This window comes from Glandiceps talaboti, chromosome 22 (genome assembly GCF_964340395.1).
Source record: "Glandiceps talaboti chromosome 22, keGlaTala1.1, whole genome shotgun sequence".
NCBI lineage: Eukaryota > Metazoa > Hemichordata > Enteropneusta > Spengelidae > Glandiceps > Glandiceps talaboti.
Genome location: NC_135570.1, coordinates 270,001 through 296,699, shown reverse-complemented (window position 1 = coordinate 296,699; position 26,699 = coordinate 270,001). Strand labels below are relative to the sequence as shown.

The following is a 26,699-nucleotide window of genomic DNA, read 5'->3' as shown; positions in this document are numbered from 1 at the left end:
TTTAATTTGCTGCAAAATGTTACAATTTTTAACTGGACACATTTTTATTCAAAGTTAAGCGGCGTAACGTACAATAGCGATATAAGATACATATTAGCCATGAGTCAGTGTACAGTCATCCATTGAAATCGCGCATACTAGGAATCGTCACGTAAATAACGATTTTAATAGCATCGCTATGTATTCAAAAAGTAGCTTTTTTTGCTTTCTTTTTTTCCAAAATCTCAGAGGGGCAGCTGCCCCCCTTGCCCCCCCCGCAGGCTACGGTACTGTCTTCACATTGATTTCTTTCTGGAAGGAAGATAGTATTCCTATATGTTATCAACCCATCATTAGGGAATTTTCAGATGAAAATTCGACCCAAACCCATTTGGGCGGCACTTTCTATGGGGGGGGGGGGGGGTACCCCCGTGAGTATATCTGAACATTTGATGGCAACCTTCCATTGACAATCGCACGAAATTGTATTTAGATTGTGCAATCGCATAAGTATGAATTCCGTATATTAGTAAATCTTAGATGTCGCAGGAAAAAAATCGTGAAAATTTCAGTAAACAGCTAATAAATTGTACTCTGTCATTCATTTACCTCAATTTGAGAAGTGTGTTCACTAATACCGCAAGACTGTTAAATCATTTATTCGTGCCATGTTGATGTATATAAAAAAACTCCATTAAATACACAGAGAAAATACATGGAAAGAAGCTTAAGGTTGGAGTTTCCATGGCATGTATTTCCCTTTGGGCGAATTGTACACGCCGCCTATTCTTGATGTCACTGGCTATATAACCTACATGTAATACCAATTTGATAAAAGCATATTATAATCCTTTATATTTCAGTTAAATGTTATTTGTTTTTGTTCTCTTTGCTTCTATTAACAATCTTTTGTGGGATCGATGAAGCAGAAAGCATATAAAATACTTATTTACGGAGTTTTTACCGTCATGTGACACACAAGCAGAAATTAATATGAAACTGTGGATGTATTCTGGTGGAAACATGCTTTCCTACAGAAATGAACATTACATGTATACAGTTGACCCACTAGATGGCGGTATAACAAGCCAAATAGTCGACGTATATATATATATATATATATATATATATATATATATATATATATATATATATATATATATATATATATATATATATATATATATATATATATATATATATATATATATATATATATATATATATATATATATATATATATATATATATATATATATATATATATATATATATATATATATATAGTTTGTTTGTTTGTTTGTTTGTTCGTTTGTTTATTTACAACATGCTTCCTGGGCATCCTGTGGTTAACATGATGCTTTGTCTTGAATGGGAATATACACAATATTGTAGGTATTTTCAATCCACATTTTTTATCATGCGTAACTCATCATGGAGTGAGGATGGATTAATATGCAACTTCATTCGAATACGAATACAACCTCCCACAACCGACTGTGGGACGGAAATAACGCACGAGAACACGAATACGAATACGAATACGAATACGAATACGAATACGAATACGAATACGAATACGAATACGAATACGAATACGAATACGAATACGAATTATACGAATAAACAGTGTAACTTCCGGTACGAAGCTTCAAATCCAGATAACCGGGGAACTGGCAAAGACAACCAAATCCAGGTAAGTCCTTCTTGTCACAATACATATTTTGATATTAATCTATGTAGGGATCATAATGTCTCCAGGCGACTGGCGTCAGAATACAGTCTTGCAGACATCGAATCATTTTGACTCGTCTCAGCTCCAGTCACCATCACGACACGTTATATTCATGATGTGCAGAATTATATAATTGGTGTCGCAAATTTACATACTTCCCTTGCGATACCAAATACCATAAAACAGCGACGAAAAAGTGGTCTGAGGTCTAGTATACACAGTGTCGAATGGAAAATGAGTACTCAATCCAAACAAAATCACTGCTCAAACGTAAAAATACAACCTGGAATCTTGATAATCATGCACATCATTGATAATATATTTGATATTAAATGCATTATTAGACTGAATTATCTTAGATTAGATAATGGCAAAACATGGTCAGAAACTACAGATAGCATGAATAGAATTGATTAATGATTGTAGAATAGCAATGTAGCATGTGCCCACGTAAGTGTGATCAAACTTTTCAGGCGTTCGTCTTTTCATCATCATCTTTGATTCTAATTACAAACATATTGACATAGAGTGTACACTTGTAGACCCTAACATTTCAATAAGTCAAAATCGAGCAAAAAGCAAAATTGACAAAATTAGATGACAGATTATGAGATATAGGTGTTACTGTATACAGATGTGATTGAACTCAAATGAACCTTTGATCTGTAGAACATAGTTCTTGAGTATAATCACCCCGATTTAATTGCACTTTGCTCTCATTATATCCCAATTTGATAAATTTACAATCAGTTCTCATAGTGTACTTTGGAGTTTGATTTCTGTCTGCCAATAAATTCCAATCGTAATTTTACACAGACCTAGACTACATTAAGTGATTAATTATCATTACTACAAACAGAGACACAGGCAGACATACATATCATACATGTATATAATTATATGAATGATTATTTGAGCTGAAGTCAGCCTTACTTCTAATGCCAAAGTTTTGTGTTGTGTTTCATGTATAAATTATTCCATCCTCATTATCTTCTGTTTACAGTTGATTCATTCAAGCCAGAAATGGGAGATGCATTGAGGTTACTAAGTGACCACTCAACAGCAGTGGGACTTACAGTGGTTGCTGGTACTACAGCATTGTGGTTACTCACAAGGCCTAAACCAATTCAACTGAAGATTGACCCCAATCAACAGTCTGTGGAGTTGCCTGTAAGAATATGTGTAGTCAATCTAATGTAGGAATAAGACCCAATTCCTTTATTATACACTTACTCAAGTTACTGCCTGGTTATGAGGGCATTAGTAGACATCTGTTACTAGAAGAGCTCTTATGTAGCAACTATTTCCTAAGGCTGAAAGCTGAGGGAAATGTTTGCTCCGTAACAGTACAAGGAGGAATATGATGTCTAGTAGGGCCCAAATAAGGCCAGGAAATAAGTGTTTTGTGGCAAGTATTCTTTCTGTCGTCACAAAGCAAATCACTGATAAGACGTCAATGCTACATGAATATTGCTTTAGGGAAAATGGAATGTAGATAGTGCCCCTATATGCAAATTGAGGTCACTTTTGGTCAATAGTCCATACCTACCATGTAGTACGAACTAAGCCAATTACTGAAGGCTATATGAACATGATGTGTTATAAGAACCTTTAGTTCCTTCGTATATACCAAAATGTTTTTAATATTACCTTTCTGACATTGATTGCCTCTTACAGTAAAGAAAGGTAAAAAAGATAAAATCAAAAACAAACAACAAGATATGAAGGAACTAAATAGTAAATATCAGCATCTGGAGTCATATTCCTACATTAGGTTTTATTTACATGAATATCAAACACTTATCGGAATAGTGTAATATTTGAAGCACATATTTTTGCATTTGATGAATATGTAAATTAGTGTATGTTTGAAAATATTTAAGCCTTAAATTTGTTATTTGTGTAGTTTGATTTCATTTTGCATGCATACTAAACAGTCTTTCAAAGCATGGCCTGTACATATGTATCATTTGAAACCATGCTTTGGCAAAACCTTGGCATCCCCGGTAACTGGCTTGGAATGGGGTGGAGGGTGGATGTCTGATAAAATAGCACAAATTTCCACACTTTGTACTGATAGTTAGTAACAGGGCGAGATCTGATAAATGTAGGCTAGCTTTCCATACTTTGATTGACAAAGTTTATAACACACAAGCAGTTCAAAGTGTTTTAGCATTGAACTTTTGATGGAAATTGGAACTCGTCATTCTGATGAGGATTGTCAACCAAGACAGATCAAAAGCTCAACGCTAAAAACTTTGAACTGTTTGTGTGTTATAAACTTTGTAAATCATTTGATCTACCAAGCTGGTCAACATTTTTTGTCATTTCCACAGTTTATAATATTGTTTTAATCAAGTAGTCAGATACAATATACCATGTTTTTGTTATTTAAAAAAAAACAAAAACTGGAGCACTTGAGTAGAGATCTAACCTATTTACCATATAACCAAGTTACCACTAGTTACCATATAACATAGTTACCATATAACCTAGTTACTATACAACCTAGGTACCATATAACTTAGTTATTATACAACCTAGTTACCATATTTCCTAGTTACCATATAACATAGTTACCATATAACATAGTTACTATACAACCTAGGTACCATATAACTTAGTTATTATACAACCTAGTTACCATACAACCTAGTTACCATATAACCTAGTTACCATATAACCTAGTTACCATATAACCTAGTTACCATATTACCTAGTTACCATATAACCTAGTTACCATATAACCTAGTTACCATATAACCTAGTTACCATATTACCTAGTTACCATATTACCTAGTTACCATATAACCTAGTTACCATATAACCTAGTTACCATATAACCTACATCCTACATGTAGTTACCATCTTTACCTAAATCATTTACATACCCATCAAGCATTGTAGATTGTCATTGTATAAATCAGTGAACTGTTACTGAGTGACCCCTCTTTGACCAGAAGGCTTCCTAACCTTTCACATCCATGTAGTAAATGCCTGTTACCAGTAAAACATTAATGATCAAGATAGGTTTATGAGGTCAGCTGTATGCCTAGTTGATTCTGATATCATTTAGAAAAGCAATGACCTAGTGTGTAGGATACTACATTACCAAACCAGAAAGACTATACAGTTTCAATTAGACAGGAAGATGTCTTTTACATCTCACACAACATTTTGTCACAATTTATACAAATAAAATACATGCACTGATAATGCACAAAGAAATGTTAGCATTTTATCTGACTATGAACACAAATAAACACTAAGTCTTCAGTGTTTTTGAATCTTCCTTGTTTCATCCGACAGTGATGTTGATTCGTGTTCACAGTGAGATCAAATGTATTATTTTATATGTTACAGGGCTGTAAGGGTATTTACAATTGTCAATCCAACAGGGCTGTAAGGGTATCTACAAATTGTCAATCCAACAGGGCCGTAAGGGTATCTACAATTGCCAATCCAACAGGGCTGTAAGGGTATCTACAATTGTCAATCCAACAGGGACGTAAGGGTATCTACAGTTGTCAATCCAACAGGGCTGTAAGGGTATCTACAATTGTCTATCCAACAGGGCCATAAGGGTATCTACAAATTGTCAATCCAACAGGGCCGTAAGGGTATCTACAATTGTCAATCCAACAGGGCCGTAAGGGTATCTACAATTGTCTATCCAACAGGGCTGTAAGGGTATCTACAATTGTCAATCCAACAGGGCCGTAAGGGTATCTACAATTGTCTATCCAACAGGGCCGTAAGGGTATCTACAAATTGTCAATCCAACAGGGCTGTAAGGGTATCTATAATTGTCAATCCAACAGGGCTGTAAGGTTATTTACAATTGTCAATCCAACAGGGCTGTAAGGGTATCTACAAATTGTCAATCCAACAGGGCCGTAAGGGTATCTACAATTGTCTATCCAACAGGGCCGTAAGGGTATCTACAAATTGTCAATCCAACAGGGCTGTAAGGGTATCTATAATTGTCAATCCAACAGGGCTGTAAGGTTATTTACAATTGTCAATCCAACAGGGCTGTAAGGGTATCTACAAATTGTCAATCCAACAGGGCTGTAAGGGTATCTACAAATTGTCAATCCAACAGGGCTGTAAGGGTATCTACAATTGTCTATCCAACAGAGCTGTAAGGGTATCTACAAATTGTCAATCCAACAGGGCTGTAAGGGTATCTACAATTGTCAATCCAACAGGGCCGTAAGGGTATCTACAAATTGTCTATCCAACAGGGCTGTAAGGGTATCTACAATTGTCAATCCAACAGGGCTGTAAGGGTATCTACAATTGTCAATCCAACAGGGCCGTAAGGGTATCTACAATTGTCAATCCAACAGAGCTGTAAGGGTATCTACAATTGTCAATCCAACAGGGCCGTAAGGGTATCTACAATTGTCAATCCAACAGGGCCGTAAGGGTATCTACAATTGTCAATCCAACAGAGCTGTAAGGGTATCTACAAATTGTCAATCCAACAGGGCCGTAAGGGTATCTACAATTGTCTATCCAACAGGGCTGTAAGGGTATCTACAATTGTCTATCCAACAGGGCTGTAAGGGTATCTACAATTGTCAATCCAACAGGGCTGTAAGGGTATCTACAAATTGTCAATCCAACAGGGCTGTAAGGGTATCTACAATTGTCAATCCAACAGGGCTGTAAGGGTATCTACAATTGTCAATCCAACAGGGCCGTAAGGGTATCTACAAATTGTCAATCCAACAGGGCTGTAAGGGTATCTACAAATTGTCTATCCAACAGGGCTGTAAGGGTATCTACAATTGGCTATCCAACAGGGCTGTAAGGGTATCTACAATTGTCAATCCAACAGGGCTGTAAGGGTATCTACAATTGTCTATCCAACAGGGCTGTAAGGGTATCTACAATTGTCTATCCAACAGGGCTGTAAGGTTATCTACAATTGTCTATCCAACAGGGCTGTAAGGGTATCTACAATTGTCAATCCAACAGAGCTGTAAGGGTATCTACAAATTGTCAATCCAACAGAGCTGTAAGGGTATCTACAATTGTCTATCCAACAGGGCTGTAAGGGTATCTACAATTGTCAATCCAACAGGGCTGTAAGGGTATCTACAATTGTCTATCCAACAGGGCAAAGAAAAAATCCATGTCTATCCAACCGTGAAAAATGGAAAATTATTGGAATATACATTTGAAGATGTTAGAACTGTACATGAAGGGTTTATGAGAGGAAGGCGACTATCAGGTAAGTTTTGTAGACTATACTAGAGTATAAGATTTATTGTTGTGTACACTGCTGTAATCAGTTGTTACAAACTAACTTAATACCTAGCTAATGGTCAATGGGAATGCTAACAGCAACAAATCTCTCAGTGTAGTGTGTTGTGAGGTAAAGACGTGTTCTTAGAAGTTAAAGGACTATACTTCAATCCTAGGTCATCACATTAGGCATGCATTGTGTATTTATACTTCAGTCACATATTGAAAATATTATTATTACATATCTGTATGCAATTTGCAACTAAATCAATGCTATTTTAGTTCCATGTCAGTGCACAGTTGTATTTCTTTTTTACACAAGTTTTCGTTTTGAATAAACATGCCATAATAACAGAATCCCATGACCCATGAGTGCCAGTGTGGTAACTTAGCTATTTGTACTCATGTTTACATGTCATTAATTCCAGACTTTGTGAGTGCTATGTAAATGTGTATTGATAAGGCTTTGATGTTCACTGTCTTTAATTCAGGTGATGGGGAATGTTATGGTTGGAGACCAGGACCAGATGAGCCTTATCAATGGCTTACATACAATGAGGTACATACACTTCTTTATCTGGATGTCAGTTTTTAAAATGATTTCCATAATTAGCAAAATGAGCAGTTGTCATAAGATTTGAAGGAACTTAATGAGTTTGAGCGCCCCCCCCCCCCACCCCTGGGGGGGTGGGGAAGATGAACTCCTTTTAGAGTTCACCAGGCTACCCTCGTTCAACAAAGTCAAATAAAATAATAAAATGTTACCATGGTTACTGATATCAAATGGTACACTGTTACAAAGGAGACAAATATTTAGTGTAACTAATTAGAAATACATTGTACTGTATGAAAGGAGTGAATTATGAAAAAAAGTCAAATAAACATTATGAGAAAGATTCAAGACTTCAAAGGAAGTGAGCATTGTGTTTTGTATACTTAATGAGTTAATTTGCATAAAGAATAAGACGTGATGACATTATTTATTGTAACCACTTCCCCTACTTATCCAGTGTGAAAAAGAAACAAAAAACTATTTTTCACACTCTGACATGATGTATTTTATTGCAGACTTTTGATAGATCCAAGGATATTGGAGCTGGACTTATTCATTTAGGATGTCAACCTAAAACAGACACATATGTAGGAATCTATAGTGTTAATAGATTAGAGGTATGTTAACAATGTTTTGAGATTGCTATATGGCACTCGTATATATGGGGTGATGGTGAGGGGAGGGGGTTAAGGGTAGAGCTACTTTTTGTATATTTATTTGCACTCTAAACTTGTACCATTATTTACTTTGGCCAGGGGTCAGACACGATTAGCATAGCTATTTTCTGACTCCTGTTATCCGATCTAGTTTGCTTTTCCTGTATTTACGTTTGTATTGTACTTATTTTTGATCGGGTAATAAAATATATATCATATCATATCATATCATATCATATCATATGATTGATGTCAGGATGTACCTTACTGCAGTAGAGAACACCTCACAGACCCTCTTCCAAATTGGCTAGCTCACTGCTAACACTAGACTAGAACTAACGCCTCATTAGTATGCGATGGCTACTGGAAGAGTTAATGGCTGTACCAGCTTCATGTCAACATGAGGCTAGCTCAGTTCTAACATTGGACTGGCATCCCCAGCATGTGTTAGTTACTGGAATGGTTAACCAGGCTAGCTCAGTGCTAACAATGGCCTGGCACTAACACCACACCAACATGTGTTAGCCACTTGAAGGGTTAATGCCTGCACCAGTGCTATGTTAACAACAGGCTAGGTCAGTGCTAATTCAGAGTTGACACTAATACCACACCTGTTTGTGTTAGCCAGTGGAAGGGTTTAAGAACATGATCAGTTTGATGCATATAATGCCTACATATATAGTATCTAATCTATGATGTATTTATACATTACAGTGGGGTTTAACAGAACAAGCCTGCATGATGTACAGTATGGTGTTAATACCTCTATATGACACTCTGGGACCAGATGCATGCTCTTTTATCATTAACCAAGGTAAGTATTGTCACACAGGTATTAGGTCGTAATTAATGTCAGTTTGAATCTCTTTGCCATTATCTGATGCATACCGTAATCCGATACATGTATCAGCAGCTGATATGTTTCGATCATTATGTTCTATCATAGGCTGGATCTGTTGAGTGATTTTCATGCATCTATCCAGCTTGGCTATATAAGTACCTTTATCTCTCCATTGATAACATATCAGTTATCTGGTCATTTGACATATTTATTCAGTATTTCTAACACTGTTATCTAATAGTTCAAAAAATGGTTCACCAAGGTCATATTGTGCACTAAACTGAAATCACATAACTGTGTAAGTGCAATAAATATCATTACATTAATAATGTTAGTTTTTGTGTAGCACTTTCCCACAATGTGCCCAAAACACATTAGAATTGTTTCATCAGTTACAAATCTATAATGGCACAACAGGCCTCTATACTTCCTCAACTCCTTAGGAGCACACAATCCATTGCAATCCATGTATTAAGTGCATAGGATTAATGCATTCACATTGCCACCGCTAGGCTACCTGATCCCCAGTTATATAGCTGGGTTGACTGAGGCACATCCATTGGTTCAATCTTGTCCAAGAACTTTATTCATTCAGAAACAAAGGGCAGCAACAAGGCTCAGACCTACAACCTGCAGATTCCAAGCAGGCTATTGTAACCATTCAGCCATCCTGACTCCATGATTGTATCGTATTCTTTGACCTTCCAGCTGAAATAGCTGACATTGTCTGTGACACAGCAGCCAAAGTGAAATTACTATTGAGCAAAGCCAGTGTGACGCCTGCAATGAAGAGAATTATCATGATTGATGACATCACTGATGATGTCAGAGATGAGGCAAACAAATGTGGTGTAGAGATAGTACATTTTACTCAAATTGAGGTAAGTACATATGAAGCAATGAGTATAGCATATTGCCATTCCCAAGCACAATTGTTACTAAAATTGTGAATTGTAATTGTCATAATTTTGATAATCCTAGTTTTGACAGGCTTTTTTGAGGAGAATGCAACATTCTTACTATAAACTATATCACACTTATAGATCTGTTATATTGTATATGTGTATACATAGATGTACACAAACATTATTTTCTTTTGTTTTCAGAAACTTGGAAAAGAAAACCCACAGGATTTAGTGGTAAGTACTAGTTTCACTATGGGATAGAATATTAATCATTGTGAGGAGAGTGGTTTGATCACATGTACCATAATATTGTGAGGAGAGTGGTTTGATCACATGTACCATAATATTGTGAGGAGAGTGGTTTGATCACATGTACCATTATATTGTGAGGAGAGTGGTTTGATCACATGTACCATTATATTGTGAGGAGAGTGGTTTGATCACATGTACCATTATATTGTGAGGAGGGTGGTTTACATCACATGTACCATAATATTGTGAGGAGAGTGGTTTGATCACATGTACCATTATATTGTGAGGAGAGTGGTTTGATCACATGTACCATTATATTGTGAGGAGAGTGGTTTGATCACATGTACCATTATATTGTGAGGAGAGTGGTTTGATCACATGTACCATTATATTGTGAGGAGGGTGGTTTGATCACATGTACCATAATATTGTGAGGAGGGTGGTTTGATCACATGTACCATTATATTGTGAGGAGAGTGGTTTGATCACATGTACCATTATATTGTGAGGAGAGTGGTTTGATCACATGTACCATTATATTGTGAGGAGAGTGGTTTGATCACATGTACCATTATATTGTGAGGAGAGTGGTTTGATCACATGTACCATTATATTGTGAGGAGAGTGGTTTGATCACATGTACCATTATATTGTGAGGAGGGTGGTTTGATCACATGTACCATAATATTGTGAGGAGGGTGGTTTGATCACATGTACCATTATATTGTGAGGAGAGTGGTTTGATCACATGTACCATTATATTGTGAGGAGAGTGGTTTGATCACATGTACCATTATATTGTGAGGAGAGTGGTTTGATCACATGTACCATTATATTGTGAGGAGGGTGGTTTGATCACATGTACCATTATATTGTGAGGAGAGTGGTTTGATCACATGTACCATTATATTGTGAGGAGGGTGGTTTGATCACATGTACCATTATATTGTGAGGAGAGTGGTTAGATCACAATTATGCCACAATGCCATTGGCACTTTTGTAATGTATTCACATTTATGTCCTGTTTATTAGCCTCCCAAACCAGAAGATGTGTTTACAATATGCTATACCAGTGGCACCACAGGTAAGAACAACCAGATTTGACAGAACATTGTTTATGTCAATAATACTAATTACCAAGGACAGATCTCACCTAAAAATTTAAAATAGCCCTATCCACTACCCAAAATAATGTTTTGTACCAAATTTTGTTTGAATTGAGCCAGTTGCTTGTGTGAAAATGATTACACAGACAAACAGATAGACAGACAGACATTCACACATGGACAACAAAAATACAGAACCTCCCTTATAAAAAAGATCATTGATTAAAGAGATTATGTAAGGTCTTGAATCTGAAATAACAAGTTACCTGGCACAAAATACCGATATGCTAAAGGCAGCAGTGTCAAGCTCTGATACAAGTCAGGGAGTTAATCTATTTCATTTCCAATACTAAACTGAAACATACCCTCTACATGTCACTTGGTAATGTATCAACCAGCAGTGTGCTCTGTCATTATTTAATATGTCAAATTTATGTACATTTTGATATTCATTTAGGTAATCCTAAAGGTGCTATTTTAACACATGCTAATGTAATTTCAACAATGGCTGGATTCTTGGCAGTGATGGCGGTATGTATTTCCAGTTTATTATTTTATGTCAAATTCTATCAGATGTTACCTTTCTCAGATATTGAAATGCACCATACCTTAGTATAATGTATAATTTAACTACATTCTATAATGAAAGTAGTAGGTAAAACTTTGTACATTCTTTAGCCTTATCATTGTAAATTAAAAGTGGGTACCACTTCTTAATATACACTGCTTGGCCAAGTTCTATTTGATTTGATTTGATTTATTGATTTCACCAGGAAAAAAAACCATACATAACAAATAAATTAACAAAATATATAAATTAAATTAAGTCAAAGAATATTCAATCAAATACATCAGTAATTACATGGACCTGGTGGGGGTTGTACAAATAGTTCTACAGAACTAGTCTAGCCCACAACCCTTACAGAATGAGTTAAGTCGAAAATTCTGGGTAAAACTCGGGTAGCGGAAAAATAAACAAAATGTGATAAGAATAATTGTCAAAATATTGCTTTGCATGAACGAATAAATAGGATTTACAACAACAAGTTCTATGATAAGAATGAGTATCACTTTTTTTGGCTAATGATACTGTGACCAAATCTTAGCATAAATTTGGTATACAAATACATATATATCCATGGTCTAAAGAATTTAAACCTGTCATTTTAGGAATAACCCTTCTACTACCTCCTCCTCCAAAAAAAATTATCATTTCCCAAAGTTTCATGGTAACAGTAACAGTTTGTTGCATTCTCAACTAGTCATACATGTATCTTTCCACAAATTTTTTTTTCTTCAGATTATCACGAGTTGTTTTAGTCAGAGTTTGTTAGCTATTTTATGCCCTCTTGTAACACTTGCTGTTTTATGTGTTGTTATGCATTTTTAGCCCTCAATTTTCTTCAGATGGGTGCCCTCTTGTAACACTTGCTGTTTTATGTGTTGTTATGCATTTTTAGCCCTCAATTTTCTTCAGATGGGTGCCCTCTTGTAACACTTGCTGTTTTATGTGTTGTTATGCATTTTTAGCCCTCAATTTTCTTCAGATGGGTGCCCTCTTGTAACATTTCTTTAAAAATAACTGCAATGTAGTATCAGTTACTTGAATTTGGCATACAGTGACTACAAATACAATGACATGTAATCAGTTGGTGTTCTTTCTTTTACAGCCAGAAGTAACAGTTAGTACATCAGATAGACACATGTCATACTTACCATTAGCTCATGGCTATGAAAGGTTAAATCATGTAAGTATGGTACTTCAGGTATTTTGGTTGTAATCTTTCAGAAAGTGACAAGAGTTGTTTAGATACATGATTATATTGATTGCCATGTGTATTTGTAGTATTCGACGTACATAAAGAAATGGAGAAATTGTAGCAATATTTGAGATGCGTTTTCTCACTATAAAGATTTCTTTTGACATTGCAGGCTATGGCATTAGCTCACGGTGCTGGCATTGGATTCTACCAAGGTGATGTAAGAAAACTATTGGATGATGCTAGAGATGTTAAACCTTTTGCTTTTCCATCAGTTCCTAGAGTCTTTAATCGAATTCATGATAAGGTGAGACCAAAACTAAACTCTAAACATTAACACAGTACCATAACCAGTGCTGTAAGTGTTCAAACTTACCCAAAATTCATGATAAGGTGAGACCAAAATGTCCATAACTCAGTGACATCCAAATTTAGAATGTGATTATCTCTTATACGTTGTCTCTTAATTCTGTCAAAAATATTTTTATACAAAAATCATTAAAATTTGACTTTTAGTAGTAATTTAATCACAAGAATGACCATAAAACTGTTTTCTTTCACTTTTAGATGTTACAATAGCTTTTTCTCTTTCATTGTCTGTATAGATAGTTTCTGGTGCAAAGAGTAGTTTTGTGAAGAGAACTTTGTTTAACTGGGCATACCATAGCAAAGAGGATGAAGTGTTAAGGTATGGTACATTTGTAATCTATATTTTATATTTAACTTGTAATATGTTTTACTACAGAAAGTCTTCTACCAACAAACTAAGATAGACACAAAACTAAACCTCTTGTTGTTGCATATGGTAGATGGTCAATATAATCACCCTATAATCATATAGTGTAAACAATGACTAAGAATGAGGTTTATCCATTTCTTTCCATTTCTCTTACTGACTGTCATTTGAAATAAATCTGTGTGCATTCTATTACATGTGCAGCCAAGGTATATATAGCGCCCTCACATTGTCTTTATTTCATACCTTTGTTTTTCCTACTAGTGCTTAATTATCTGCATTTCTTTTGACTGATGCCTACCTATACTTTGCTACATAGCCACTTGTTTGCTATACTTTGCTACATAGCCACCTCTTATGAATACTTAGTTCTATGTTTGATTTGTGATTTGTGATATATTCCACCATCTAACATTCATAAATCATAATCGTTAGTTCAGATTAGAGAGTGTAAAACATCTAATGCTGTAATATTTCTCCTTTCCTCCCCCCTACCCCCCCCCTCTCTCTCTCTCTCTCTCTCTCTCTCTCTCTCTCTCTCTCTCTCTCTCTCTCTCTCTCTCTCTCTCTCTCTCTCTCTCTCTCTCTCTCTCTCTCTCTCTCTCTCTCTCTCTCTCTCTCTCTCTCTCTCTCTCTCTCTCTCTCTCATTTCTCTCAATGTGCTAATAGAGGTATAATAAGAAAGGACAGTATATGGGATAAACTAATCTTCAATAAAATCCAGTCATTGCTGGGAGGCAAGTGTATATTCCTGGTAAATGGTGCTGCCCCTATCAGTCCAGATACTATGACATTCATGAGAGTAGTATTTGGAGCACATGTAAGTAAATGACTCTCTTTAAATTGATTGATAACTTGATTAACATTATTGGGTCACTGTGTTTTCCAGTTTAATCTGTACATTTGTAGATGTTTTATTTGTATAAATCCAATATAATGGGTCTACTGATTACATTGTATTATGAAATAATATTACTATTTACAGTTTAGTTTTTGTAAACATCATCACCAAATAGAATCAAGTAAATGAACTGCAAATTTGTAAGTGAATATGAATCTCTTGAATAAATAGTAAGATGTGATTTTACCTTTTCATGAACATCACTCATGATAAAATCTGAATGGTGTTTTTAAAATGATTTTCCAAGATATATATTGCATTGAATAGAATTGAAATCATTATTTTAAGTTCAGTGTTATTCAATTTTATTGTAGTTTATCAATGGATATGGGCAGACAGAGAGTGGTATAGCATCTACTGTAACTGTACCAGGAGATCATACCACAGGTACAGCAGTACTTAATTCATTAGACCTTATGGGATTTGTGTATTTGATTCCATCCTTCTGTCCATCTGTGTGATTATCCAAGCACAAGTATATCTTTGACATGCACAAGGCTTCCATGTGTTGCCATATTTCATATCTTTTAACAAATTAGTTTTAAAGATGTTAATATGTACTACAAACAAGATGTGCGACAAGTTGTGTATCAGAAGAAGAAAACCTGTTTACAGCTGTAGAAAATACATACCTAAGGGACACCAAAGCTTGTAAGATTGCACTTGAAAGTTGGTTATAGAAAATAATTACATGGACTGATTGATAAGAAAATAATATAACAGCTCTGTCATTGGAGATTATATTGTTCATGCTCTTAGAATCAAACAGGCATAGAAACCCTGGCAGACAGACTTAGAAAGCTGGCAGACAGAATTTAATAGAAACTCAGGAGATAGACTTAGAAACCCCAGTAGACAGACTTAGAATTCCTGGGAGACAGACATAGAAACCCTTGCAGATAACTTAGAAACTGAGGTAGATAGACTTAGAATCCCTGAGAGACAGACTTAGACACCCTGGTAGACAGACTTAGAAACCGTGCATGGTAGACAGACTTAGAAACCCTGGTAGACAGACTTATAAATTCTGTTCCAGTTTACTTAATGCTTATATGAGAAGTAAACACTTTGACTGACATGTTCCCTTACCATGTAAAATGAAAGTGTTATCTCATTGCTTGACTTGTAGGTCATGCTGGTGTTCCCTTACCATGTAACATGATAAAACTTGCTGATGTGCCTGATATGGAATACTTTGCAGAGAAGAATCAAGGAGAGGTATGTCGGTTGTTAGAATAAAATAAATTATTACTACAGATTGCCAAATAGGATGAACACTTTGCTAAGACACACATGTTTTTTATGAGCGAGACAACTTTAAAAGTAACAGATATGAGATCCCCATCAAAGCTGAGCAGTCATCCCCAGACTGAGTGACACAATATCAGCACACCGCACACAGTCAGGTACTAAGACATACACAGAGCAACTGAAGTTTTGACACACATCTTTATTCAACATCTACATCCCAAAAGCAGTGTAACAAAAAGATTTATAAAATTAAGCTTCACTTACTACAAAGCACAGGTCAGCTTCTTTATGAAATGTTTCTCTGCAACAACTAATATAGAAACTGCAAGTTTATAAGGAACCAAAACTTTAATGTTTCCACCAAAAGATCAAACCTTTTAATACTGCAACAACAGATTTGCATATTTTCTCCCATTATATTTTTTCTTCTAGTTCTGTGTAGCCCTTATTGTTATTGATGCATATGAACCCTGAGGTGGAGCCAAACTTGATTAGCGAAAAGCTATTTTTTTGACTCCAAATTGCCAGTCTGTTTATTTATTTCCTGTCATTTTGTAATTGTAACTTACTTTAAAAATTGGCAATAAAATGAATGAATGAATTTAGAAACTTTAACTTTCAAATGAATGACAACTTTAATGTTTGCCACAAAATCAAAAGCTTCATTGCAAGAACCAATATAGAAACCATAAGTTTGTAACAAAACAAAACCTTTAATGTTTACCTCAGAATCAAAGCTTTATGGCAACAACAACTTTAGAAACCACAGCAAACCAAAACTTTACAATATAATGCATGTCTCAAAATCAAAGCTCTACTTATCAGTGTAATTCAGCCTACCACAAAACTGTACTCAACATCTACATCTGTGTTTATCTTAGTACCTGACTGTGTGTATGCTGTTGTTGTGTCACTCAGTGGGGATGACTGGTCAGCATTGATAAAGGTCTCTTACTCAATTACTTCTAATGTAGAATGTATGTGTCCACAACAAGTGTTCACAGTATTTGGCTTTCTGTAGTATGTTATGTTATATTCGTTATAAGTTATAGAACACAAGGACATAACACAACAACTGTCATCACTATGTGTCTATGCAAAAGCAAATCAAGTACATTTGTCGGAAATGAAATTCATGCTGAGCTTGAGTCAGTTTTAGGATTCTGACAGCTTCTCAACCAATTCAATTAAAGTGGATTTAACCAATCATAATGCAATCTCTTCCCTATTGACCAATCAAACTCTTTCCTTAGTAACCAATCATAAATGCAATCTCTTCCCTATTGACCAATCAAACTCTTTCCTTAGTAACCAATCATAAATGCAATCTCTTCCCTATTGACCAATCAAACTCTTTCCTTAGTAACCAATCATAAATGCAATCTCTTCCCTATTGACCAATCAAACTCTTTCCTTAGTAACCAATCATAATGCAATCTCTTCCCTATTGACCAATCAAACTCTTTCCTTAGTAACCAATCATAAATGCAATCTCTTCCCTATTGACCAATCAAACTCTTTCCTTAGTAACCAATCATAATGCAATCTCTTCCCTATTGACCAATCAAACTCTTTCCTTAGTAACCAATCATAAATGCAATCTCTTCCCTATTGACCAATCAAACTCTTTCCTTAGTAACCAATCATGATACGTAGGTCAATATCAAGTTGGCGCCAATAGTTATGGAATTTTGGTTACTTTATATAAACTCATTAATATGTGTGATTTAACCAATAAAGTGTCCATAGTTGCTTTAGTACTTGTTTGTGCAGTCACGATTCTTTCCAGAAGCTCTTCTCCTATTTTTGAAAAAATATCCTTATCATTGAATCTCTTCTACGACAACTATCCACAAAAATTTCAGTCAAACTTCACTTAAAACCAAAAAGTTTACAGACTGCACTCCTCTGAATAACTATTATTTCTTTGATCAGATCTGTTTCAAAGGCCCCAATATATTCCAAGGTTACCTCAATGATCCAGAGAAAACCAAAGAAGCATTAGACGAAGATGGATGGCTACATTCTGGTGATGTAGGCGAGTGGCTACCGGTAAGTCTTACACAATATTGAAACTTGGAGCATTGGCAATTGATATCTTATAAAGTATTATGCACACTTTGACCTGCTTTTTTGCCAAAGTTGATTATTGTAAGGGTGCTGTTCAGAAGTAGACAATCTTGTCAATACAAGTTATTTAATAAGTTATGGTGTTTTAGTTTTTGATGGTGTACTATTATATATTATAATGGTGATTACTTGCATTGTAGTGTGCACTCACTAGTGATATTATGTGATGCATACTGGTGGTTACTTGCACTGTAGTGTGTGCATACTAGTGGCATTATGACATACGTACTGGTTTTTACTTGCATTGTAGTGTGCGCATGCATACTAGTTGTAAACTAGTGAAAGCCAATTTGGCAAATTGATGTACCATCTGGAGGTAAGGGGTATTGCCCATGTATGTACTAATTGAAAGCACATTTACCCCTTACAGAATGGAACATTGAGACTCATTGATAGGAAGAAGCACATATTCAAATTAGCTCAGGTGAGTATATATAAAATTGACTACTATTAAGCAAGAGATTTGATGTTTGCAGAATGTACAGTCAAATATTGCATGTAATCTCTTTTTCCTTTGCTACATAAAAATTAATATTGTGAGTTGTGTGTGTGTTTCTCTGTATATAAATGTATGCATGTCTTAATACATGATCATGATTATATGAGTGTGTGTGTGTGTGTGTGTGTGTGTGTGTGTGTGTGTGTGTGTGTGTGTGTGTGGCTGTCTGCATATGTATGTATGTATGTGTATGTATGTATGTATGTATGTAGGTAGGTAGGTAGGTATGTATGTATGTATGTATGTATGTATGTATGTATGTATGTATGTATGTATGTATGTGTGTGTGTGTGTGTGTGTGTATGTATGTATGTATGTATGTATGTATGTATGTATGTATGTATGTATGTATGTATGTATGTATGTATGTATGTATGTATGTATGTATATATGTAGGTAGGTATATATGTAGGTATATATGTAGGAATGTATGTATATATGCATCAAGAATGATATTTGATATTCTTAAAGTTTTCATAAAATATTTCAAATGCTGAATTGTGTACTACCATTGTTATTAAAATAAACTCTTTGTATTACAAATAGGGTGAATATTTGGCACCAGAGAAAATAGAAGCTATCTATGTAAGAAGTCCATGCATTCTACAAGTGTTTGTGTATGGTGACAGCTTTAAAGTAAGTAATCATAAACAAACAAACAAACAAACAAACAGACATGTATTTTTTAATCGATAACATAATTATGTACCCATGATTACTGGCACTGGTACACACCATACTACTGGAATTTACTCTGTAATACAATACCAAAACATGGCATACCTGCATGCAAATATGATGCAAATGAAAGGATGTGATTGCACACTATCATTTCTATGGTAATTTACTGGTTTGGATAAATAAATGTAGTATTAGGAGAACCACATGATGTGCAAGTGCAAGTATTGCATACACAGAGTATATTAATGCTTAAAGTGTTCTCTGCCACCGTAATTTCACAAGCATATAGCAAGTGCAAGTATTGCATACACAGAGTATATGAATGCTTACAGTGTTCTCTGCCACCGTAATTTCACAAGCATAGCGAGTGCAAGTATTGCATACACAGAGTATATGAATGCTTACAGTGTTCTCTGCCACCGTAATTTCACAAGCATAGCGAGTGCAAGTATTGCATACACACAGTATATGAATGCTTACAGTGTTCTCTGCCACCGTAATTTCACAAGCATAGCGAGTGCAAGTATTGCATACACACAGTATATGAATGCTTACAGTGTTCTCTGCCACCGTAATTTCACAAGCATAGCGAGTGCAAGTATTGCATACACACAGTATATGAATGCTTACAGTGTTCTCTGCCACCGTAATTTAACAAGCATAGCGAGTGCAAGTATTGCATACACAGAGTATATGAATGCTTACAGTGTTCTCTGCCACCGTAATTTCACAAGCATAGCGAGTGCAAGTATTGCATACACACAGTATATGAATGCTTACAGTGTTCTCTGGCACCGTAATTTTACAAACATAGCGATCGAGTGCAAGTATTGCATACACAGAGTATATGAATGCTTACAGTGTTCTCTGCCACCGTAATTTCACAAGCATAGCGAGTGCAAGTATTGCATACACAGAGTATATGAATGCTTACAGTGTTCTCTGCAGCCGTAATTTCACAAACATAGCGAGTGCAAGTATTGCATACACAGAGTATATGAATGCTTAAAGTGTTCTCTGCCACCGTAATTTCACAAGCATAGCGAGTGCAAGTATTGCATACACAGAGTATATGAATGCTTACAGTGTTCTCTGCCACCGTAATTTCACAAACATAGCGAGTGCAAGTATTGCATACACACAGTATATGAATGCTTACAGTGTTCTCTGCCACCGTAATTTCACAAACATAGCGAGTGCAAGTATTGCATACACAGAGTATATGAATGCTTACAGTGTTCTCTGCCACCGTAATTTCACAAGCATAGCGAGTGCAAGTATTGCATACACAGAGTATATGAATGCTTACAGTGTTCTCTGCCACCGTAATTTCACAAACATAGCGAGTGCAAGTATTGCATACACAGAGTATATGAATGCTTAAAGTGTTCTCTGCCACCGTAATTTCACAAGCATAGCGAGTGCAAGTATTGCATACACAGAGTATATGAATGCTTACAGTGTTCTCTGCCACCGTAATTTCACAAACATAGCGAGTGCAAGTATTGCATACACAGAGTATATGAATGCTTACAGTGTTCTCTGCCACCGTAATTTCACAAACATAGCGAGTGCAAGTATTGCATACACACAGTATATGAATGCTTACAGTGTTCTCTGCCACCGTAATTTCACAAACATAGCGAGTGCAAGTATTGCATACACACAGTATATGAATGCTTACAGTGTTCTCTGCCACCGTAATTTCACAAACATAGCGAGTGCAAGTATTGCATACACACAGTATATGAATGCTTACAGTGTTCTCTGCCACCGTAATTTCACAAACATAGCGAGTGCAAGTATTGCATACACAGAGTATATGAATGCTTACAGCTTACAGAAATGTGGAGTTGAAATGGCTTTCAGCCATTCCGTATGGTATACATTTATTCGCAAGACGTAAACTCACTCATTTTTACATGATACCAAGTAAGGTTAATGTTCGTAAATCCAATTAACCATTGGCAAATTATCATAGTGTCCCGTTGGTGTAGGTTGAGTTCCTGGTGTTGAATGCAATACGAGTCCAGGTGGCAGCATACAGTAGCCAGCAAGCCAGCAGCAACAAGCAGTATCCCACTTCAGGCCTTGATGTTAGGAGAAGCATGTGATCACTGGCTTAGAGAGTATTTATAGGGGCCTCCTTAATGATGATTGTATACACAAACCCCAGCAGATGTAAATTAGCACACTGTCATCACTGATAGGTTCCTGTCATACCTGTCATCACCATTCATCAAAAGCTCACTAGTACAGTAAACTTAAGCATCTATTAATTCAAAATGACAACCTTGTGACAATGATTGATATAGATAATGTATATGATAAAGTACATATTCACCTTTGAAGGCAGTCATAGATGGTATGATTTTACATTTGTGTATACTGGCATCTACTTCTTTGAGTGAAATGATGATATGAAGTTAGTTATACATCAAGACGTCATGGAGGTCTAGGTTTCTCCTGGTCTACTTTTAACTAAGTTGTCTTGGTCTGTCTCCTAATGTGCTCAGAACTTTGCAGTTGGCATAATTGTACCAGATGCTGAGGAGCTAAAGAAGTTGGCAAAGAAGATTGGTGTCTCAGGGACACTTGAAGAACTTTGCAAAAATAAGGTGTGTTTCTGTGTGTGTGTGTGTGTGTGTGTGTGTGTGTGTGTGTGTGTGTGTGTGTGTGTGTGTGTGTGTGTGTGTGTGTGTGTGTGTGTGTGTGTCTGTATCTGTGTGTGTCTGTGTGTGTGTGTCTGTCTGTCTGTGTCTGTCTGTCTGTCTGTGTGTGTGTCTGTCTGTGTCTGCCTGTCTGTCTGCCTGTCTGTATGTCTGTCTCTGTCTCTGTGTCTGTCTGTCTGTGTGTATGTGTGGATGTGTGTCTCTGTGCAATTGTGTGTCCATATTGTCCACTGTGACTGGGCAAATTTATTCAGATATTTATTTAGAATATATTAAATAGACAAGTAAATAGCGTAGATTTGTTATATTCACATGTACAGTGATATTACTGGGACACTAACTGAATTTATACATATTTAGATGTAACATTTGCTGCATATGTTATTCAAATGGCACTTTTAATACAGTATTCTACTTCTTGAAGCATTCACAATTGTCTGTACTCAAACCTAGAATTAAGATATAACTTGTAAAAGATTCGATGACGTAAGTTATACATATTAAAAAGTATTGAATGAAAACCTGTAATATGCAGTCAACTGTTTGCTTAATAGCAGAAGATAATTTTAATAATAATAGTTATTGAAGGCATGCATTGATATCACACCAGAATAGTTGAATTGAAGGTTTCTGTTAATATTTTCCCTTGAGTAAAAGGTTTAAACTCAGGATGTATCACTTCAGTGTCATTAATATATTGATTTATTTATGACATATAGGAGATTAAGAAAGCTGTCCTTGAAGAGATGCAACAAACAGGCAAGGATGCCGGATTGAAATCATTTGAACAGGTTTGTCATTTTAAGATAAAATCATCATTTTCTTTGTTGACTATTTTCTCACACATTATATACAATGACATATTAGAGTGTGGAAAGTCTCACAACATCAAAGTTGACGATCTGGTGATGTGTTTACAAAGGACATCTGACATGACAAATTGACTACAGCTATAAGGGGGCTTCACACTGCAAAATATTGTCCACTCTAAATAACTAAAAATGTTAGTTCGTTATTTAGTCCGCTTGCAGACTTGATTTGTGAAACAATGGACCTGGTGTAACATTCCAAAGTCTCAGCATCCTCTACCCTAAATATAAGGCTGCAATAATTGTAGCGTTTGTTGTGATTTTGAGGGTTTTTTTCTTCTTTTTTTGTGCTTTTTTTTTTCCGATGTTTAACTATAATCAAACGCTACAATTCCTGTAATGTTATCACAAGTAACGGAAGTGATTCAGATCTCAATCTCAAAGTTGGGTGGTTTTTTCTTCTAAATTACACCTTACCTGCCAAAAATTCGGACATTTCCACACTTCGACTTTCATTACTATATATGTTGCTGGTGTCTTTTTTTACGCATTAGTACCAAAGATCGAAATTATTCCATTGGACTCATTTGAACAGCTTAAGATGTATTCGTTAGACGTTTGATGAAGAAGCAAACAGAGATCGAGATGAAAGTGATAATAAAATGTTTTTGTTGTCATTGGTAACCCATGCACCTTTGACAATGACTGTACATCAGATGATAGAAATCAGCCATTTTGTCTCGTCATTTTACCACCATGACATGCCATTACTACCAGTAACAAATGCTTACTGCAGGGCAGTCACCAGCAAGGTCACCAGTGCAGTGAGGGCATGATTTAGGACCTAGTCTGCCCTAAATGCCTTCACTTTGACAAATCTGGTCCGGAACTATATTATACATGTAGTCTGGGCTTAGTCAGCCTTTTTGGTCCTAACTATTAAAAGTCGGACTTAGACTGCCCTAACGCTTTCACACAGTACTTTTAGGTCGGACTAAAACTTAAAGCGGCCCTAGAAAGGACTACATTTTGCAGTGAAGCCCCCTATAGCCACAACTAGTGTTAATTGGCCATGAATCCTATTCCAGTCACCAGCAAACACTAGCATCAAGTCATGTTGTGATTTTGGTTATCACCTCTTCTCAGTCCACCAAGCATAAACAGTTGTGTATTCAAACCTAAAGTACATACATTTTATCATTGAATATGCTAATCATGTTTACATCATACTGCTCCACTCATCTCGTTGGTTCTAATTAAATGGTGATGCTATTGACATTATACGACGGGTAAATTTTAAAACTCCATGAAGAATTTATATTTGCTTTCTGGCCAATGCTGCATTACAGTAAAAAAAACCACTCATCCTAGGCTAGACATAGTAGGAAGGTGCAATAACCAAACTCCCTACATGACTTGACTCTTGGCAAACTGCTGTGACTTTTGTGGTTTTAACACCTCACTAGGAATACAAACTCTTTCACAACTAATACTACCATGCTTTGTTGAAATTGATGCAAAGAAAAAGACACATTGATTGAATTGAATTGAATTGAATTGAAATTTATTCCACCAGAGAAGAAAAATATATACACAATCTTTTAAAGCAACAGAAAGAACATTTCTGGTGAGGACAATAGAAACACTTCCCTAAGAAATAATCAAAGTCCATGGACCAGATATGCCAACAATTATGACAAATTTGGGTGGGTACAAGTTTCACAATAACAACAAAAAATACAATTTTATGTAAATAAAGAGATAAAGATGTGTTGGTGGCAAAAATAAATAAATACATGGAAGCTCATTGGATCTAAGAAGAAAACATAGTAAAATAAGAATAGGTAATAGTGATCTCATACACATGTGGAAAGCAACACATGAACACACACACACACACACACACACACACACACACACACACACACACACGCACACACATACATGCACACAAACACACAGACACACACACTGCCATCACTGTAGGATATACTGTCATATGGTGATTATTAGTTACTACACACACACACACACACACACACACACACACACACACACACACACACACACACACACACACACTTCCGTCACTGCAGGATATATTGTCATATGGTGATTATTAGTTATGTAGTCATCACATTGTTAGTTTAAAGTTTGACATTCTGTTTATATTCTGTAGGTCAAAGACATCTATATAGAGCACCAGGAGTGGACAGCTGACAGAGGTCTTTTAACACCAACTTCAAAGACCAAAAGACCAAGTGTCCAGAAATACTATGCACAACAAATTGATGCTTTGTATGAGTGAAAGGAGTCATCATGCCAATTTGAACCTACTTGGTGCCTTTCTACATTGTGTTGTTAAACATATCTAGGACGATGTAGAGTTATAGACCATGAAAATGCAATATGATTGTAACTCAAATAAATGTACAGTAAATAAACGGCCAGGGTCAAGAAATGTACTTTCTCAGTTACCTTTGTGGCGAAAAATATTGGATACTGAATTATTTTTTCAATTTTGAATGTTTAATCACTATTTGATCATGTGACACAATTTTCACAGTCATGTAATTTACATAAAAACAATGGATTTAATTTTACCTTTTAAAAATATATATCATTTATTGTTTCATTCACAATTTCTAACAAAAGTTTGAAATTGTACAAAAATCAGATATTTTTTTTAAATTAGGAAGGGTTAATTCTGCTTGGAGAAGTGTGATTGTGTGTGTGTGTGTGTGTGTATGTGTGCGTGTATGTATATGTGTGTGTGTGTGTGTGTATGTGTGTTTGTTTGTTTAAACAAAGTAAAGAGAAAAACTAGGGTCAATTGCTGTTAACTTTACTGGGCATGTAACTGGATGTTTTGGATGTCAATTTTTGAAATTGCTTGAAGTATATACATCCTAGATATCAGTATAACCATGCAGGTGTGCTACAATACCATTGGTGCTTTTTATTTGCTATGTCTAGATTGTTGACTTAGATACAGATGACTACACTCACATAATCCCAACACTGTGTAGCTCTGAGCTTTTATGCAGGGTAACGTGGTACTTCAGTTTTAACAATAGATACAATGAAATTACTAATTCATGCAGGGTATCCTGGTACCTCAGTTTTAACAATAGATACAATGAAATTACTAATTCATGCAGGGTATCCTGGTACTAAACTTTTAACAATAGGTACAAACAATTACTAATTCATGCAGGGTATCCTGGTACTTCAGTTTTAACAATAGATACAATGAAATTACTAATTCATGCAGGGTATCCTGGTACTAAAGTTTTAACAATAGGTACAAACAATTACTAATTCATGCAGGGTATCCTGGTACTTCAGTTTTAACAATAGGTACAATACAATAACCAGTTCTTACAGGGTATCCTGTTACATGGGGTATCAGTCATTCCATTTTATGTACATGTACATTGCATAGGGGTGTAAAAATAAAATTAGAATTCCAAAATGGTAATGTTACCAAATTAATTAGAACCAATGTTGACAATTTGTCTTTGTAGTGTGGCATGTCTGCAGATGGGTTAAGGGAATGCTGGCATTGATGCCACAAATTTGATAGGTCAAAGCCCATGACCACAAAGTAATGAAAGTACATTATTGGATACTGACCTTTCATAGGCCAAAGTTTAAAGACAGACCTGACCTTTAATAGGTCAAAGTTCAAAGATTGATCCCAAATTCAAATCAAGTTCAAAATTGATTCTGACTTCTAATGGGCCAAAGGTGGATCTTGACTTCTTTGATAGGAAATTAAAAGAAAAGCAATCGCACACCACATTCAGTGTCTTATGGTTTGGTACATATGTTTGATGTTTGTTTGTTTGTTTGTTTGCTTTTTGTTTTTGTAAAGCAGCTTTTGATAAAAAATATGAATCTGATGTTGTCAGGACAGATGCAGCTTTTGTATTAATGAACTTCTATTGGAAGCATTCTTAGAAATAATAATGAAT

General features: G+C 35.6%; 1 protein-coding gene across 1 annotated transcript; it reads left to right on the top strand.

Annotated features, from left to right (window-relative positions):
• The first annotated feature begins 1,623 nt into the window (after positions 1-1,623).
• LOC144452172 (long-chain-fatty-acid--CoA ligase 1-like) lies at positions 1,624-25,467 on the top strand. Its single transcript, XM_078143214.1, has 22 exons — positions 1,624-1,675; positions 2,718-2,884; positions 6,842-6,956; positions 7,462-7,529; positions 8,039-8,140; positions 8,894-8,993; positions 9,729-9,901; positions 10,127-10,159; positions 11,210-11,261; positions 11,741-11,814; positions 12,954-13,031; positions 13,216-13,350; positions 13,649-13,731; positions 14,449-14,599; positions 14,995-15,067; positions 15,810-15,898; positions 17,867-17,983; positions 18,432-18,485; positions 19,107-19,196; positions 21,758-21,859; positions 22,633-22,704; positions 24,902-25,467. The coding sequence occupies exons 2-22, from the start codon at positions 2,738-2,740 to the stop codon at positions 25,028-25,030; spliced, it is 2,037 nt and encodes a 678-aa protein (XP_077999340.1). The 5' UTR covers positions 1,624-1,675; positions 2,718-2,737; the 3' UTR covers positions 25,031-25,467.
• Positions 25,468-26,699: the final 1,232 nt, after the last annotated feature.

Bases quoted from the DNA above. Each gene is read 5' to 3' on its own strand.
- LOC144452172 (XM_078143214.1), top strand. From the start codon at position 2,738: ATGGGAGATGCATTGAGGTTACTAAGTGACCACTCAACAGCAGTGGGA. The intron at 8,141-8,893 runs GTATGTTAACAA...TATACATTACAG, and splicing joins ATAGTGTTAATAGATTAGAG to TGGGGTTTAACAGAACAAGC. The intron at 13,032-13,215 runs GTAAGTATGGTA...TTGACATTGCAG, and splicing joins GCTATGAAAGGTTAAATCAT to GCTATGGCATTAGCTCACGG.